This window comes from Aptenodytes forsteri, unplaced genomic scaffold, assembly GCF_000699145.1.
Source record: "Aptenodytes forsteri isolate BGI_AS27 unplaced genomic scaffold, ASM69914v1 Scaffold171, whole genome shotgun sequence".
Lineage (NCBI taxonomy): Eukaryota > Metazoa > Chordata > Aves > Sphenisciformes > Spheniscidae > Aptenodytes > Aptenodytes forsteri.
The window spans coordinates 1,054,015-1,068,664 of record NW_008794211.1 but is presented as its reverse complement, the minus strand read 5'-3'; the positions used below and the strand labels follow the sequence as shown (position 1 = coordinate 1,068,664).

The 14,650-nt window shown below is 36.6% G+C and overlaps 1 protein-coding gene across 1 annotated transcript in view; it reads right to left on the bottom strand.

Annotated features, from left to right (window-relative positions):
* The window catches only part of GRIK2 (glutamate ionotropic receptor kainate type subunit 2), a 454,779-nt gene that overhangs the window by 297,965 nt on the left and 142,164 nt on the right, over window positions 1-14,650 (bottom strand). Inside the window, exons 2-3 of the mRNA XM_009285010.2 lie at window positions 10,323-10,490; window positions 6,101-6,358 (exon numbers count right to left, since the gene is read on the bottom strand). Coding sequence (XP_009283285.1) covers window positions 6,101-6,358; window positions 10,323-10,490 — 426 coding nt within the window. The remainder of the gene's footprint in view (window positions 1-6,100; window positions 6,359-10,322; window positions 10,491-14,650) is intronic.

The window sequence follows — 14,650 nt, the reverse complement described above, 5'->3', positions numbered from 1 at the left end:
CTAGGAAGCCTGTTCCAGTGTTTGACCACCCTCTTGGTAAAGAAATTATTCCTAATGTCCAGTCTAAACCTCCCCTGGTGCAGCTTTGAGCCATTCCCACATGTCCTGTCACTGGATACCAGAGAGAAGACATCATCACTTCCCTCTGCACTTCCCCTCCTCAGGAAGCTGTAGAGAGCCATAAGGTCACCCCTCAGCCTCCTTTTCTCCAAACTAGCCAAACCCAGTGTCTTCAGCCACTCCTCATAGGGCATCATGCCTTCCAGCCCTTTCACCAGCTTTATTGCCCTACTCTGGACACATTAAAGTACCTAGACATTCTTTTTAAATTGTGGGGCCCAGAACTGCACGCAATAGTCGAGGTGAGGCCACAACAATGCTAAATACAGCGGGAATAAGATAATGTGAATTTTAATACTGGTCCCAAGAAAGAAACTGTAGTTTTATCTACAAATCAATGCAACCTGTATACTACAGTAAAAATATCAACAAAATGGCATCTTTCTTTTTCCTTCATTTGCATTAAAGCACAGGATTCAATACTGAAGACGAACACAAAAAAATTTTATTTCTGAAGTCATTTTTTCCAGCTTTTACTTCCGCTTCTGTTCATGGATGCAACAGATTTTTGGTGTTTATACTCATTCACCCAAGACCAAAACAAATGTTAATTAAGAAAAAAACCCAGAACCCTGTTTATATCAACTTGTTCTGCATAAAGCGTTAGTTGGCAATACAAGTGCCACTATAATTTAAAGGCCCCAGCATCTAACTGTTCATGTATTCTTTGTTTTGGAATTCTCTGAGATTCACAAATTATTTAGAATTTATCTAGTCTGTTTTCTCTAGCACAGCGATTAGAATATGTGCTTGAAATTAAGTTACTGTTTTGAGACCAATTAAAACCATTAGGACATGCAGCTGATGAACACACTGCCATTTTTCCACTTTTCTTTCTTAAAGACAATTGACTGTAGCAAATCTGTAAATCTGAAAGGACTTAATTAGTATCCAGGGACAGTTTAGTGATATTTAATTAACAAAGAGAACATAAATTACTTTAAGGAAAAAAACCCAAAACTAACCAACCTCTCATTACATCCTGCTAGGGTTTTTTTTTAATGGGAAACTCTAGTTAAAAGGAATATACTTTGCCTTTTAGAATGATCACAGGAAGCAATACTTCTCATCAGACGAGCAAGAAAAGTGTTCTACAGCCTCATTCCAATTTTTTTGTCTGTACAACAGATGGACTACATTTAAAAAAATAGTCTTGAGAGCTAAAATAAAGGGAGAAACTAAATCATAGAAGGAAGCAGAATATAGCTATTATTTAATGCAAAAAAGTCAGGTGCAGGGGTACTCAAACACAGATACACAGAAAAAGAACTCACATTTTTTTCTTCCCTGAAAGAGCAGACTCATCTACCTACTGTCACAATGCCTCCTCCATAAAATACTACCAGGGCAGAAGGCTTTATTATATTAAAACCTTTTCCCGTTCTATGTTCATTTTTATTTCTGTTACCTTATCCCCACTGTAACAGACTGCATCTCATCTTACTGAGACAAGATAGAATTAACCTTTGTAGTTTATTCATCTACTTCATCCTATTTGTAGAGTCTTGACTCTTCCTTATCACGCTGTATTCAACCTGATCTTTGCTCTCGCCAGTGTTATTGATCATATCCCTTTAGAAGCATCTCTGTCCCTATTTCAGCATGACACAACCTCCATTTTCTCCCATGCCAACTTATGCTGCTTTCCTCATTACGGGCTCCTGAGCACGTGAGGCAGGTCTGATCAGCACAAAAAACAACCCAGTATTCTGAGGTCCAGACTGACATGAGGAGCAATAGCCAGACTCTGTAGATTAATCTTCTCTGACTTAGCCATTTCTGCATCATAAAGCTGGGGAGGGTTGGGGACAGGATCTAGGTGCTACCCATAGTGCATGAAAAGCAACTTCTTTATGTCTTTTCTCAAATTAGTAGCAAGATGTACAGCTATTCCTCCACAGAGAATACAGGGAGAATACTTCAATGAGGGAGACAACCCAGTAATGGCTTTTCTTTGTGGTACTTTTAGATGTGCAGATGTTCATTATTGCAAAGGGAGTCTGGGATTCCAAATTTCTCTCTTATTTCAAGCTGGGCTCTAAACATGGACTGACTTCCTCCTTACCACCTTCATACCACACAATCTCAGATCAGATTGGATCCAGATCAAATACAAGTCATGGCAGTCCATTTTGCACATCTCATCATATGGATGTTGTGAAGGCAGCTACAGTAAGGATTGAAAGGCACACAAAAACACTATGGAAGACTGCGTCTACGCTTATGTAGAGTGCCTCATTTAGCATCAGGAAAATGCTCTGCTATCTATTAGAGTCACATAACTGGCTTTCCTTCCTATAAGATAGGAGCAGGGGGGATTACATACAATCGGACACAATGGTGCTGTCAAGAAGCAGCTGAAGTGTGTGCTTGAACTATCAGTCTCCAGTGCATTCCTGGGAATGACACTAGAGATAACATGGGCTTTTACTGACTGCAGAGTGTCAAATAACCACACAGCTTTTTCCATTTGTGTTTACTCAAGAAGACATATCCCTTACTGAAGGAATGAAGAACATGGACACAACTGTTATTAGAATGCTTTGAAGTGGGTGAGGTATCTTTCCTTTATTAGAGAAGTAGAACTTTAACAATTCCTTAGAGAATTCATAAAACTGAGCCCTAACAATTAAGATATAAAGACATTTTTGAAAATTAAAAAAAAAAAAAAAATCATACTTTCCCTCAGAATGGACCTACAATCTTCCAGGATTTTGGCATATGGGCAACTCCCCATAATTTATCTTGCAATGAATCCAGACATAGTTTATGCATGTTTTCTACCTTTTCTTCCTGTCTATAATAAAAGTATCATCTCCCCTTGTATCCATACTTTGTAATAATAGAAATACATAAAGTAAATTTGTCCCCCAAAAATATTAATTTTAGCAATTAAAAAAAAAAAGATCACTGTAACTGCTATATCAACCTATGATTGTCTTGACCAGGGTGTACTTTTGGGAATTGTCCATTCAGATAAAGGAAATCCATAACACTAAAATTATAAAATAAGGCATACATTATCAGCCTAAACAACTTTTCAGTAAAGGAGAGTAAAATGTGGGTGATTAAAAAAGAAACAGAGGAGGGGGAAATAAGAACGATATCCATCTTACATTAAGGAATCACTGACCAAATTGAAGAAACATATAAACAGTGATGAATGTTTTGTCTTTGTTGCCTTCATTTTAATGGATTTGAAATTAAGTCTTAAGTGGCACAAGGAGCCTTACAACACAGTTTCTAAATATTAGCTGAAACTATCATATTCAGCTTCAGCCCTAGGTTCACAACTGAATATTTATCTTATCCCGTAGCAGGAGATAACCTCTTCCTCAGCTGAAGTAACTACTTCCTTTCAAAAGTTTCCTCTTGCCCCACCCCTTGCCTCAAAAAACACCAGTTTGCAGTTGAGCTCTAACAAGATTTAAACTCTGCTTCTTTAAGACTGACAGTTTCTCATAGCTAAGAGTTGTTCCTGTATGTACTTCAAAGGCAAGGGATGCTGTGGACTTCCCAGCATTGTGTCCTGCTTTTGAAGTCTTTGAATTATCCATAGGAGATGCTACTAACAAAGAGAAACTGACAGTCTTAAAAAAGTACAATTTACATTTACGTACAGCAAATGCCACAAAAAAAGAGAGGATTACCTTTTTAAAACTGATTCTTTTTTCTGTCTCTTCAGACAGCAACAGATTTCAAGAAAAAAAGATGTTGTAGCTGGGGTTACTGTTTATCAGCAGGAACAACCAGTATCATAATATGAAGTATGAAGTTGCGCCAGGGGAGGTTTAGATTGGATGTGAGGAAAAATGTCTTTACTGAAAGAGTGGTTAAACATTGGAAGAGGCTGCCCAGGGAAGTGGTTGAGTCCCCATCCCTGGAAGTATTTAAAAGACGAGTAGATGAGGCGCTTAGGGACATGGTTTAGTGGGCATGGTGGTGGTGGGTCGATGGTTGGACTCGATGATCTTAGAGGTCTTTTCCAACCTCAATGATTCTATGATTCTATGAAGGGTCTAGCCACTCCAGAAAGAAATATAAATTTAAAGTGAATATTTCCTGAAATAATTCTTTATGCATTTTAAATAAACTAAATACCTGAATCTCCTTATTCATTGTCAAATTTATTAAAAAATTTATTTAAAAAGAGCTCATGTTCTTTCTTTCTCTTAAATATTTACAGTAGTCACAGGTAGATCAAGTAGATCACAACACACACATGAAACACTTCTTTTCCATCTTCCTTCCTATTTCTATTTACATCCTGACTTCAAAACATACTTTATGAAAAGATCAGGTCTAGCATGACTGTTAACAACATATCTCTTTCAGAAAACATGGAATTTAGAGAGCTTATTAAACATGAAATATTTCTTTTGGTGGTGTTTTTTTTTTTTTGTGGAAGGGGAGAAAATTTCTTGAAAATATTGAGCAAAGCAGTTTCAAAGTGTTAAAACATCTGACTTACCTAACTGAAAGGCCTGTTTTAACAGGTAACCTGTTTATTGTAAAAATATAGTAAAAATTTAAAACAATTTAAAGCAAAGTGAAATATTTCCAATTTATGTAAACCTAAGTCTATAACTGTTTCACTGAACCACTTTTTCAATCATCATTTCATTAAAATTTGAGGCTTTTTCACTTCCTGTCCTATTTCAAAACAGTAATACAAAAAATATCAAAAAACATTAATAAACAAGCTACATATTTCTTGCCTTAAGTCTGTAAAGATAAACTTGAAATCAGAAGTTTGACTACCTGAGGCTTTTGGTGACATCAGCCAACAAACTTTTAGGGAGGCAGCCTCTTAACTTCATTGCCTTGCATTTTTTTAAAAGGCATGAAGAAAAAAATCAGTTATAAATATTTTTATGCTCTGCCATCTCTGTTCCCTTCTTACCTTTTGATAGCTATACATACATCTTATTTGAACTTAAATAGTAAGCAGGCATTCTGTCCTGCTGTAACTGCTGTTTATCTAGCAGTTAGTGTTCACTACAGGTAGCCTCACATGTAACACGTTGTTTCTTGATCTTAATTTTTTATTTCAGATTTAGATAGGTAGTACATTGTGTAACAAGGGTATCAACAATCTTCCAGTTCACTGAACCATGAGAAGGGTTTGAGGTTCACCATGCTCTTTTCTTGCCAATGACAGTTCAACCAGTATGAAAGAAGTTAGCAACATTTCCAAGAATATTAAATATATCTCGTTTGGCTAAGTACCTTCCTTGTATCTTCCATTACAGTCAGGTTTTCCTCTTACCAAGGTCTTAGTTCTGACCGCCACTAAATAGACCTCAAATCAAACTTAAGTTTTTTAAGCATTTTTCAAAGATATCACTGCCAAAGCAAAACAAATTTTAGGGTGAGGTAATGGAAAGGTAGCAAACTAGTATATTTCCGCTGGAAAGTCAGGAGTTCATTTTTAATTCATGTAACTCATCTGCAAAACAAGCCTCCTGACTTCCTTTGGTTTCAATTCCTAGCAGCTAAAACCAGGGCTCCTTTTGCAATTCTCTCTGAAAAAGCAGATACTGAAATTCCAAACAAATATGGCACCTGTTTTCTGACTTAACTAATGCCAGAAGCAGCACTAGAATTTAGGTCTTCTATTTCACCGGGCATACTAGTACATCTTTCAAGTTACCATATTTTTCTTCAAAATTTAAGTTTTAAATAAAATGAAAAGACGTAGCTGTTAGCAACTCTTAAGACACTGCAGAAAACACAGATAGAGCGTGACTGATTTATTGACAGCTGTGAGCTCAAACACACAAATTCAGCAACTGAAGCATACTTAAGAGAATACTTATGCTAATAAATCCACATTATTTGTTATACACTACCTTGCCAATAGAAATTCTTATAATTTAGTTAAGGTTTCTTAAATTAAGAAATATGAATAGTGACACCCCTGCTCCCTCTCTTTGTACATGTGAATATATCTGCACATAGTCTAATGCTTTAGCCTTACCAGTGCTGTCATCATAAACAACAGTAACTGTTTTCCACTTGAAGAACTGCACAAGGTCAAGGATGGCACGGCTGAGTGAAGAGAAATCTGGATAGAGGCTGACATAGAAGGAGTCCTTGTTGTCTGACACCTGATGTTTCCAGCGGGTCTGGATATGTGGAACACCCAAAGCGTTGCAGATGGATTGCACAGCATTAGCTGAGGAGCTATGGGATGGTCCGAAGATGGCAGCCACCCCAAGGGACAGCTGATCACAGGCTGAAGAGGAGACAGAAGTCTGTCAATGATGAGAGGAAAGAAGGCAGTGTGCCAGAAGGTATTGCACAATTCATATTAAATAAAAGGCACTCCATGAAATATGACTTTATTGCTGACAGAGCTCCCTTCTTGTGTAACGCTTTCACTTACACAGATTTCAACTTCAGAATACATTTCTAAGCTTTCACTATGAGCTGATGAATAGCAACACGTAACATCGAAATAGCGCTCAGCTACATTTAATAAACACTTCTATGTCAGTGGAAGTCACAAAGGCCAGCAGTTGTGTATCTTTTAAAATGCACTGACGAGATTTTTGCTCAGCTGCATCTTACATTTGGAAAAGGGCCATATGGGACAGTATTCTAACCTAGGCTGTTTAAGCATTAACTTCTTCCTCAATCAATCAACGCTATTTCTACTGAGATCGTAATTACTCAGAAATTGTACATGTTAAGTAGATTCTAGTTAAATATCAGGCAAATTATTAATTTCATTGAAATGGACATTTGAATTTCTGTATCTGAAAAGTAGGCACGTTGACTAGCAAAATTTAAAGGTCAACATTTTCCCTAAAAGAAAATTAAATTGCCGCTAATGAAAAAAATTCAGTGTCCCTTCTTAAACACTGGAAATACTCAGTTTTGCTACATTTATATTAGTAGATAAAACTGGCCCTGAGAGTCGCTGATACAATACTGCTGCATTAAGTGGCCTAGCTCTCCTCTTTCCAATATAGGGTGTCCCTACCTATACTGTGCATTAGCAGTCTGGTCTGTGTTATCTCCCACAGTATGCTCCAGTATTATCTTGTAGAATATTAGCTGGGACATGCCAAAAAGAAGGCAGGAAAATTAGTCAATACTGCAGACCGGTGTTTCAGCCCATGCCCTGTTCCTGTTTAGATCACTAACATAGACATAACCTTTATGAGTATACAGTTCTGAAAAACAACAGATTCTGTCTTCTAAGAAAACCTCCTATTTGGTAGAGAGAAGTAATGAAAAGTATCTCCCTAATCCAATCTAGATGCGAGTGTTTGTATGAGGTTTGATTAATTAATAGTGTTACTCCACCGTCAATGTTCCTGACAGCTGAGGAAACAAGCAGTAGAAATACATCTTGCTGCATTACTTTTCTCAGCAAGTCAAAATTAATCGGTTTATTCTGCACATCCTTTTCAACATGATGAAAATATTGCTAAGTCTTTCAAGTGCATTCCAGAAACTATGCTGGCACACCTTTTTATTGCTGCAGAGCACCAGTGGTTTAAATGAACTTCTCATATACACACAGGATCTCTATTGCATTTCTGAGCATCGGATCAGGGCCTAAATGACTAGCTTGATAAAAAAACATTTATGCTAATATTGCCCTTCCTAAGAGTAATCAACAAGCTTTATGCAAATGTCAGTAAATGGGATCACTAACAACAGCAATAGCTACCAGATGGCTTTTCAATGGGCTTTTTTTTTCCTGTTTCTGAGATTTGAATAATGCAATGCTTTCACACGTGATTTAATATGGCACTGGCTCTATCAGACGCATACCAATTTTTCTAGTGCATTGAGGGATTTTTTGTTTGCATTTACATTATTCTTTACTGAAACAGTATCTTGGAAATATTGTCTTGCCTTCAGGTTGTTCTTTCATATAGTACCTTTAAAAACACATTAATATTTTATCTGTATACAACTTCAGAAGTATGTGTTACTAAGAGGTCTAAACAGGCTATTTTTGATGCAGCGCCTGCCTGCTCACTAATGGACATAATCATGAACTACAAAATGAGTCAAATGCTGAAACATCATTGTTAAAACTCTGCTTTGGAGCCATCATAATAAAATAAACCATTTTATGTTAACCTTTAGCCTTTGATTCTGAACTAAAGCACCTGTCAGCACAAATGTAGTTGGCTGTATTGTGAATTGATGAAGCACTGGAAGATTACACAGATTTTGATACAGCCTGAACAGTTACAAATAGAGAGTTGCATTCTCACCCAAGATGCAAGTGGGAACAATGAATATGTACAATCTATTCAATATATCCAATTAATGGCATGTTGCCATTCTAACTTCAGCTATTATAGTCTATCAAGAATTAGCAACATAGTATTAGGGCTAGCTTGCACCTTCAAGAAAACCCCAAGTAAGGACTAAAAGTAGTTGTATTGTCTCAGGAAAGGCTTAAAGAATTAAGGATCGCAGAACAAATTTCTCTTTTCTCTACATCCTCCCTCAGGAATGGAGAGAAACTGTCCCATTAAATTTCACAGGACAGTGTGTGCTGGAGTCAGGAAGCTGTTGAATTTGGAAGATGAAGAGGAAAGGAGAAAGAACGGGCCAGAATTAAGGATCAGCCCATTTATTCACTGTTGGCCGAGATGGAAAGAGTAGTCTCTCTCAGAACCTGCTTTAATCCATCATCCAAAAGACCAGAATAACAACTCAAAAATACTTTGTTAAAAGTGTTGTTTGCCTCTTTCTTCTTCCACACACTGTCCTCTGCAAAGAAACCATCTTGCTAGGCATAAATATTTAGCCCATAATATTTTTCATAAAACAAAGTGTCTTGCAATGACCAAACTGTGTGTATTTCTGTACAAATATGGATACTGTCTATTTTCATACCTAGCAGCAACAACCTATATTAGAATTGTTTATTTAGCAAATAAACAGATAAAACAGGTTAGCAAGATTAACTCTGTATGTTACAGCAAAAAAGAAAAAAAAAATTCTCATAATTTCTAAACTGAATTTTTTAATCAGTATTATATTCCACTTTTAAGATGCACTTCATGTACATTCATCCTGACACAGCAGCTTTCCCCTGTGTAGCATTTCTAATGTGGCATCAAATGTTTTTATTCATCTTAGCCCACTATAACACCAAAAATCTCTTATTGTGTAAAGCTTTCAGTCTTCAACACTTGGGAGTGGCATGTTGGGACCGGATCACTTGGCAGATTTAGACTAGAAACCTGTCATAAGAAATACAAGTTGACCTCTGATTCTTTTAGCCTTTTTATTTTGTTGTTAAGGATAACATTCATATGAAATTGGCTCTTCAATTTATAAAAAAATTGTTTTTAAAGAACATGTAATACAGTGCAAAATTCAGTCCTACTGAGTTCTGACACCAGGCTTTGTATTTTCTCCTATAAATGCATATTGAACTTGTTGGGGTTTGTACTTTCTAGGATATGGCAACGATGCAGTACAACTTGCATCTATTGTCATAGACTTGAATGTAAAGCAATCTGAAAACTTCAATTTTTGTGACAAAGATTTGAAAATTTAACAAATGTTCAAAATTATTTTTAACTTTTAATTTTTCTTTAAACAAATCATTTATAGTTAGGAGAAAACTGCTGAACTCAGACCTAGACATTCACCTGTTAGCAATATTCTTAAGCACAGACTTAATAATTAGGCTTATTTTTATGCCTTGTTGACATAAGATGCACAAAATTACAACTACTTGTTCCCCTTTGAAGCCCACACCTGATTAACTATGTGAGACATTCATATGCTAAAGGTGTTTGTGGAGATGTACTTAAAGTGATTGAATGCTTAAAATTGAATTGGAGCCTTCTTCCAGAGTCACTAGAATTTGGGGGCACTTGGCATTTTCCAGGACAAATTCTGGAGACTGTGTTTTCTCACTCCAAAGGTACTGGTCTCAAAAACACCCTAGTCACAAAGCTCAGAAAAATTTATTTCAGTTTTTAAATATTTAAAGAAATAGCTTTTAGACAGGGGCAGTGGGACAAAGGTGACAATGTAATTTTCAAGCAGTTACCATTACAGCCTTCAAGGGGTGGTCTTTAAAGGAGTTCTTTGATGTCAGCCACAAACCTGTACAGTCTCATTGCATATGGCTTTCCTGGACAGACATTTTTTGAGGTAGGTAAACTGAGTCTTAGTTGCTCATTAAAAAAATTAAATATGCAAAAGGATACCTTTTTTGGATGCTTCAAAACTGTCATAGAGATTTATCTTTTGGGTGTCATATGTTAATGTGGTGTTTGGCAGAAGAGTTCGGTTTCTGTTGATTGTGTTCACAGCAAATCTGAAGGCTAATTCTTCTGCTCCCATTGGACCAGATTCCACACACTCAAAAATGCCTCCTGGTAGTAGGAGAAAGAAGAAAGAAAAAAACAAACCACTAGTAAGCCAAAATGGCATACAAGAACATCTTTAATCATCAGTTTGGGAAAAGATTCATCAGCCTGAAATTTTTAACTTAATAAACCTGATACAGTGCAACTTATTAAATTATCTCATTATTTTGGTGAGGTTTGGGTCAAACCGTAAATAACCCAGCAACAAATCAAACTTACCTTAGAGAAAACCTGTTCTTTTTTTCCCATATAACATTCATTTTACTATTGTGAATAAAAAGAGTGTGGCAATATAAACTAACCACACTATTTAGAAGCAAAATAGGAGAGGGATGAAGAATATATAATTATTATTTTACATAGTTAAACTTGAAATGATGACATTTACCCCTTCCAGATCAACCACCACCTATGTGTGTGTGGCAGGGCAGAGGGAGATTTCTGGTTTCTTGTTTTCTACTGTTCTAGACTTATGATACAGCAAAAATGAACTGGAGAGTTCACTGGAAATGCAACATATAACGGAGCATGGAACTAGGATGCTCCAAACTGCCTCCAAAAATGAAGATGTATAGACATTTTAGCATGACTGTGTGCCTGAACTGATAAATATGTTGAGCAAAGGGTTCAAATTTTGCTCTTTTGCACTGAGCCGCATGTACATGCTAACCTCATTCTCAGCAAATACAGGAATCTAAGCAACTACACCCTGCATAAGCTCTGTTATGCAATGAAAGCATCCCCAGACAAAGCGTACTGCCAGAGTAGGACATGCCCCAAATGATAGGCAATTTCTAGAATACTTCTGAGCCAGCCTTAATGTTAAATGTAGTAAGTAAGTTTGTGAAACAGTGCTGTGCTTCAGCTGTTCTTTTCTCATTAATAAGATATCATTGCCCATGAAATGTAAATTTATACATACTTTGGGGTAACATCATTTATTCTTGGGTCTGGAAAGGCCAAGGATACAGTGACAATAACAGTAATTTGAAGATATGTCCTTACTATGGTGACATGGAGTGACTCAGAAAAACAATCAGCATCCACATGGTCTCTTTGGTCCTCATGCTAACAGTATCTGTCAATACTAATGGACGGCCAATGGCCATCACCTGAGGACCACTAATTACAAGCCAGACATTGTATCTGTGCAAGAAATGTTTTTCATTTGCCTTCTCCTAGCTTGTACTTATTCATTTCCAAAGTAATGGTGCTACCTGGCTTTGTATTGTCTAAAAAAATTTATTCAACACTCCACTACTTTCTCAGCAAGAAGTTCTCAGAATCTGAATGTACAGGAACTGAGTCAGACCGAAATTTGCAAAGTACAGTCAGTTTGTAAACAGTCTTGTTGAGCAGCCAAGTAGATAAACCATTTCTAAAGCAAAAAGAATGTGTATTTAGTTATCAACTCTTTCCCTTTCTCATACTAATAAATACGAAAAGGCTTTTCAGTTTTGCAAACCTCCTGCCTCTTCCAACCTGTTAACTTTTTTCCTGCAGATGAGCCCTGGTGAGACCCCTAGGGGCAGATGCTCAAATAATATTAATTTAAAAGCACAAGCACTAACCACTGAGATGAAATGTGACTAATAATTATTTAAACTTTAGTCATTTAAAAGTGGGAATGAGGTACTGATGGGAGAGGCAGATGCTTAAGAAAAATGTAGATACCTAGGGAAAAGATCCAAACTGATTGAGCATAGAACATAGATGTAATCAGTAACCAATATTAACAATACTTCAGAAGCTAAAGCAAAAGAAACTTGGATAACGTTCAGGTAAATATAGGCCTAGTACACTTTAAAACTAAAAAAAATGACCATGTTTATTTGCACAGTAATGTGATAGTAACATGAAAGACAACCTACCGCTTTTGAAATTAGTGAAGTGCTCTGCTGAGGAAAACATAGTCTGATAGAAAAGATTTTGTGCTGCTTAAGACTTACAGCATCTAAACATTATAAATCCAACTGTGACATATAAGAGGATCCTATTTTGATTTTGGGAAAATATTTAAAAATTGCTGCAGAGAGCTAAAAATTAGTGAATAAATGATAAGTATAGATATTAAGAGACAATAAAAATAAAAAGTGGTTTCCATGAACATAATGAAAATTAAGATAGATTTTATAGGCTTTCCTAAGGCATCTGGAAAGCAGTTATTCAAATGTATTTGAATAAACCAGTATCACACAAACAGTTATTAAAAAAAAAAAGACTATATTCTAAGTTACAATGGATTCATAAAGAGAAATAAGCATTAAAATATCTCTTTTTCTCCCTGAAATTTTTACACTGGAAGATTTCTTCTTTAATTTCAATGTGTCTGAAGCTCAATACAAACTTCCTTCTTTATGCCTGTATTTTTCATTCTGCTCATTTCTAAATTCTTGAGGTGGGGAATTCCTTGTCAAAGATGCTGCCACTACTCTCAGCATAAGATAAAATAAAAACAAAAATGGATTTTGACCTCTCATATCTAGGTAATTCCTAATGGTAGTGACAGTCCCTCACATAGTAGGATAATTTTATGAAGACGACAAAGTCTCTTGTGAGTAGCAATGACGTGCAATTTCCCACGTGCACTATTCACTGGTTTCTTCCCTCACTCACACATTCTCTGTCCCTGTGATAAATGTATCCCCTGCAAAGCTGGCAGCATATGGTCTGTCTGCCTCAGGGTAAATTTCCATTCCTAAGGAAAACAGTAGAATAACCTGTTTCTGTTGTCATATGATTAGGACATTTTACTAAGAGGAAGGATAACAGCTACTGATTCCTGCTCCTGAATATTTTCATATTTTACACTAGATAGACACTGAATTAAAAATAAGAACCCTAGAGGAATATAGATTAGACCATGTATTTGCAGTTTCCTAGCTGTTTTCTAACCTGTAGGATGTCAAACTTCCACTAGGCTCCTTTCATTTCAGTTTTATGCGACTTTTGTATCTGTCTGCTCAAGCAGCGGGGGAGGAACATCCCATAAGTAAATATTTTGGATCTGGCAGGTGTAGGTTCATCTTAACCTTCACACTAAGAAGAGACTCAAATCAACAGGTTCTCAAAGTGCACCATGTCCTACTAATATGCAAAATGACTGAAAATGCCAGGCTCCTCCGTAGTGAATAACAGCTGCTAGCTTTGGCCAACCTAATACTGCACACAGGGCACCACCATTTTTTAATTGAACATCTAAGCAGTTTAAATTGAACTCACAGGCTAAGCAGAGCAGGAGCTCAGGCAGACATATGTCTGCATTCTGAATGTCAGAACATAGTCACAAAACAGGTCCTCATTCTCCAGATGAGAGCCCTTTTAAGTGTACGGGGAAGTCTGTGCCTCAGATATTTTCAGGATGCTCAGCAAAGGCACATAAATGAGTTCAGACATTGACAGGAATGGGAAGTTTTAAAGGGTGCTTTCTGCACTGTTGCATAAGATGCAAGTAGAAACTCATTTGGTAACTTTAAACTGCCTTGGCCTTACTGTTATGTTCCTATATTTGTTACTGAATACGTAAATAACAACAAAAAAAACCCACTGTGAGTATTTTTAAAGAAAATGTTGTGTGAATTCACTGGCTTAATACTGGGAGACAAGCCACAAATTACACTGTATTTTTTTATAAAATGGAAAGGAAATTAATACAAAGGATTGGCTTTCCACTTCGGGTATACTCAGTTATAAAGGGATAGTAGTTTCCAGAAGCTGTTATAGCATACTGAGTCATATTGTTCCCTCCCAAGCAGGCTGTTCTTTACTGCTGTTGTACCTTGTATTCAGGATAGCCTTATTAATAATCAAATTGAGGAATGCACTGCATGCTCTCAGATAAGCAGACAGAAGAGTTATAAATCTTGCCATTGCTATGCGGACAAGCAGCCAAGCCCATGCCTATCTCTAACAGCTTGAAAAATGCAGGTGTTGGGGTTTGTCTTATTTTTAACACACTGGTCTTATAGACCCGTAATAGGTAGAAACATCAGTTCTCGTATACAACCAGCAGCACATCCTAGAGGAAATGGCTGAATTTTCACTGCTACCTCAAAACAGAGACAGAAAATTTAAAAGGAGCAGTAAAATGTGTTTTTAATGCTTAGCTTGTGTCCTGGTTTCGGCAGGGATACAGTTAATTTTCTTCCTAGTAGCTGGTACAGTGC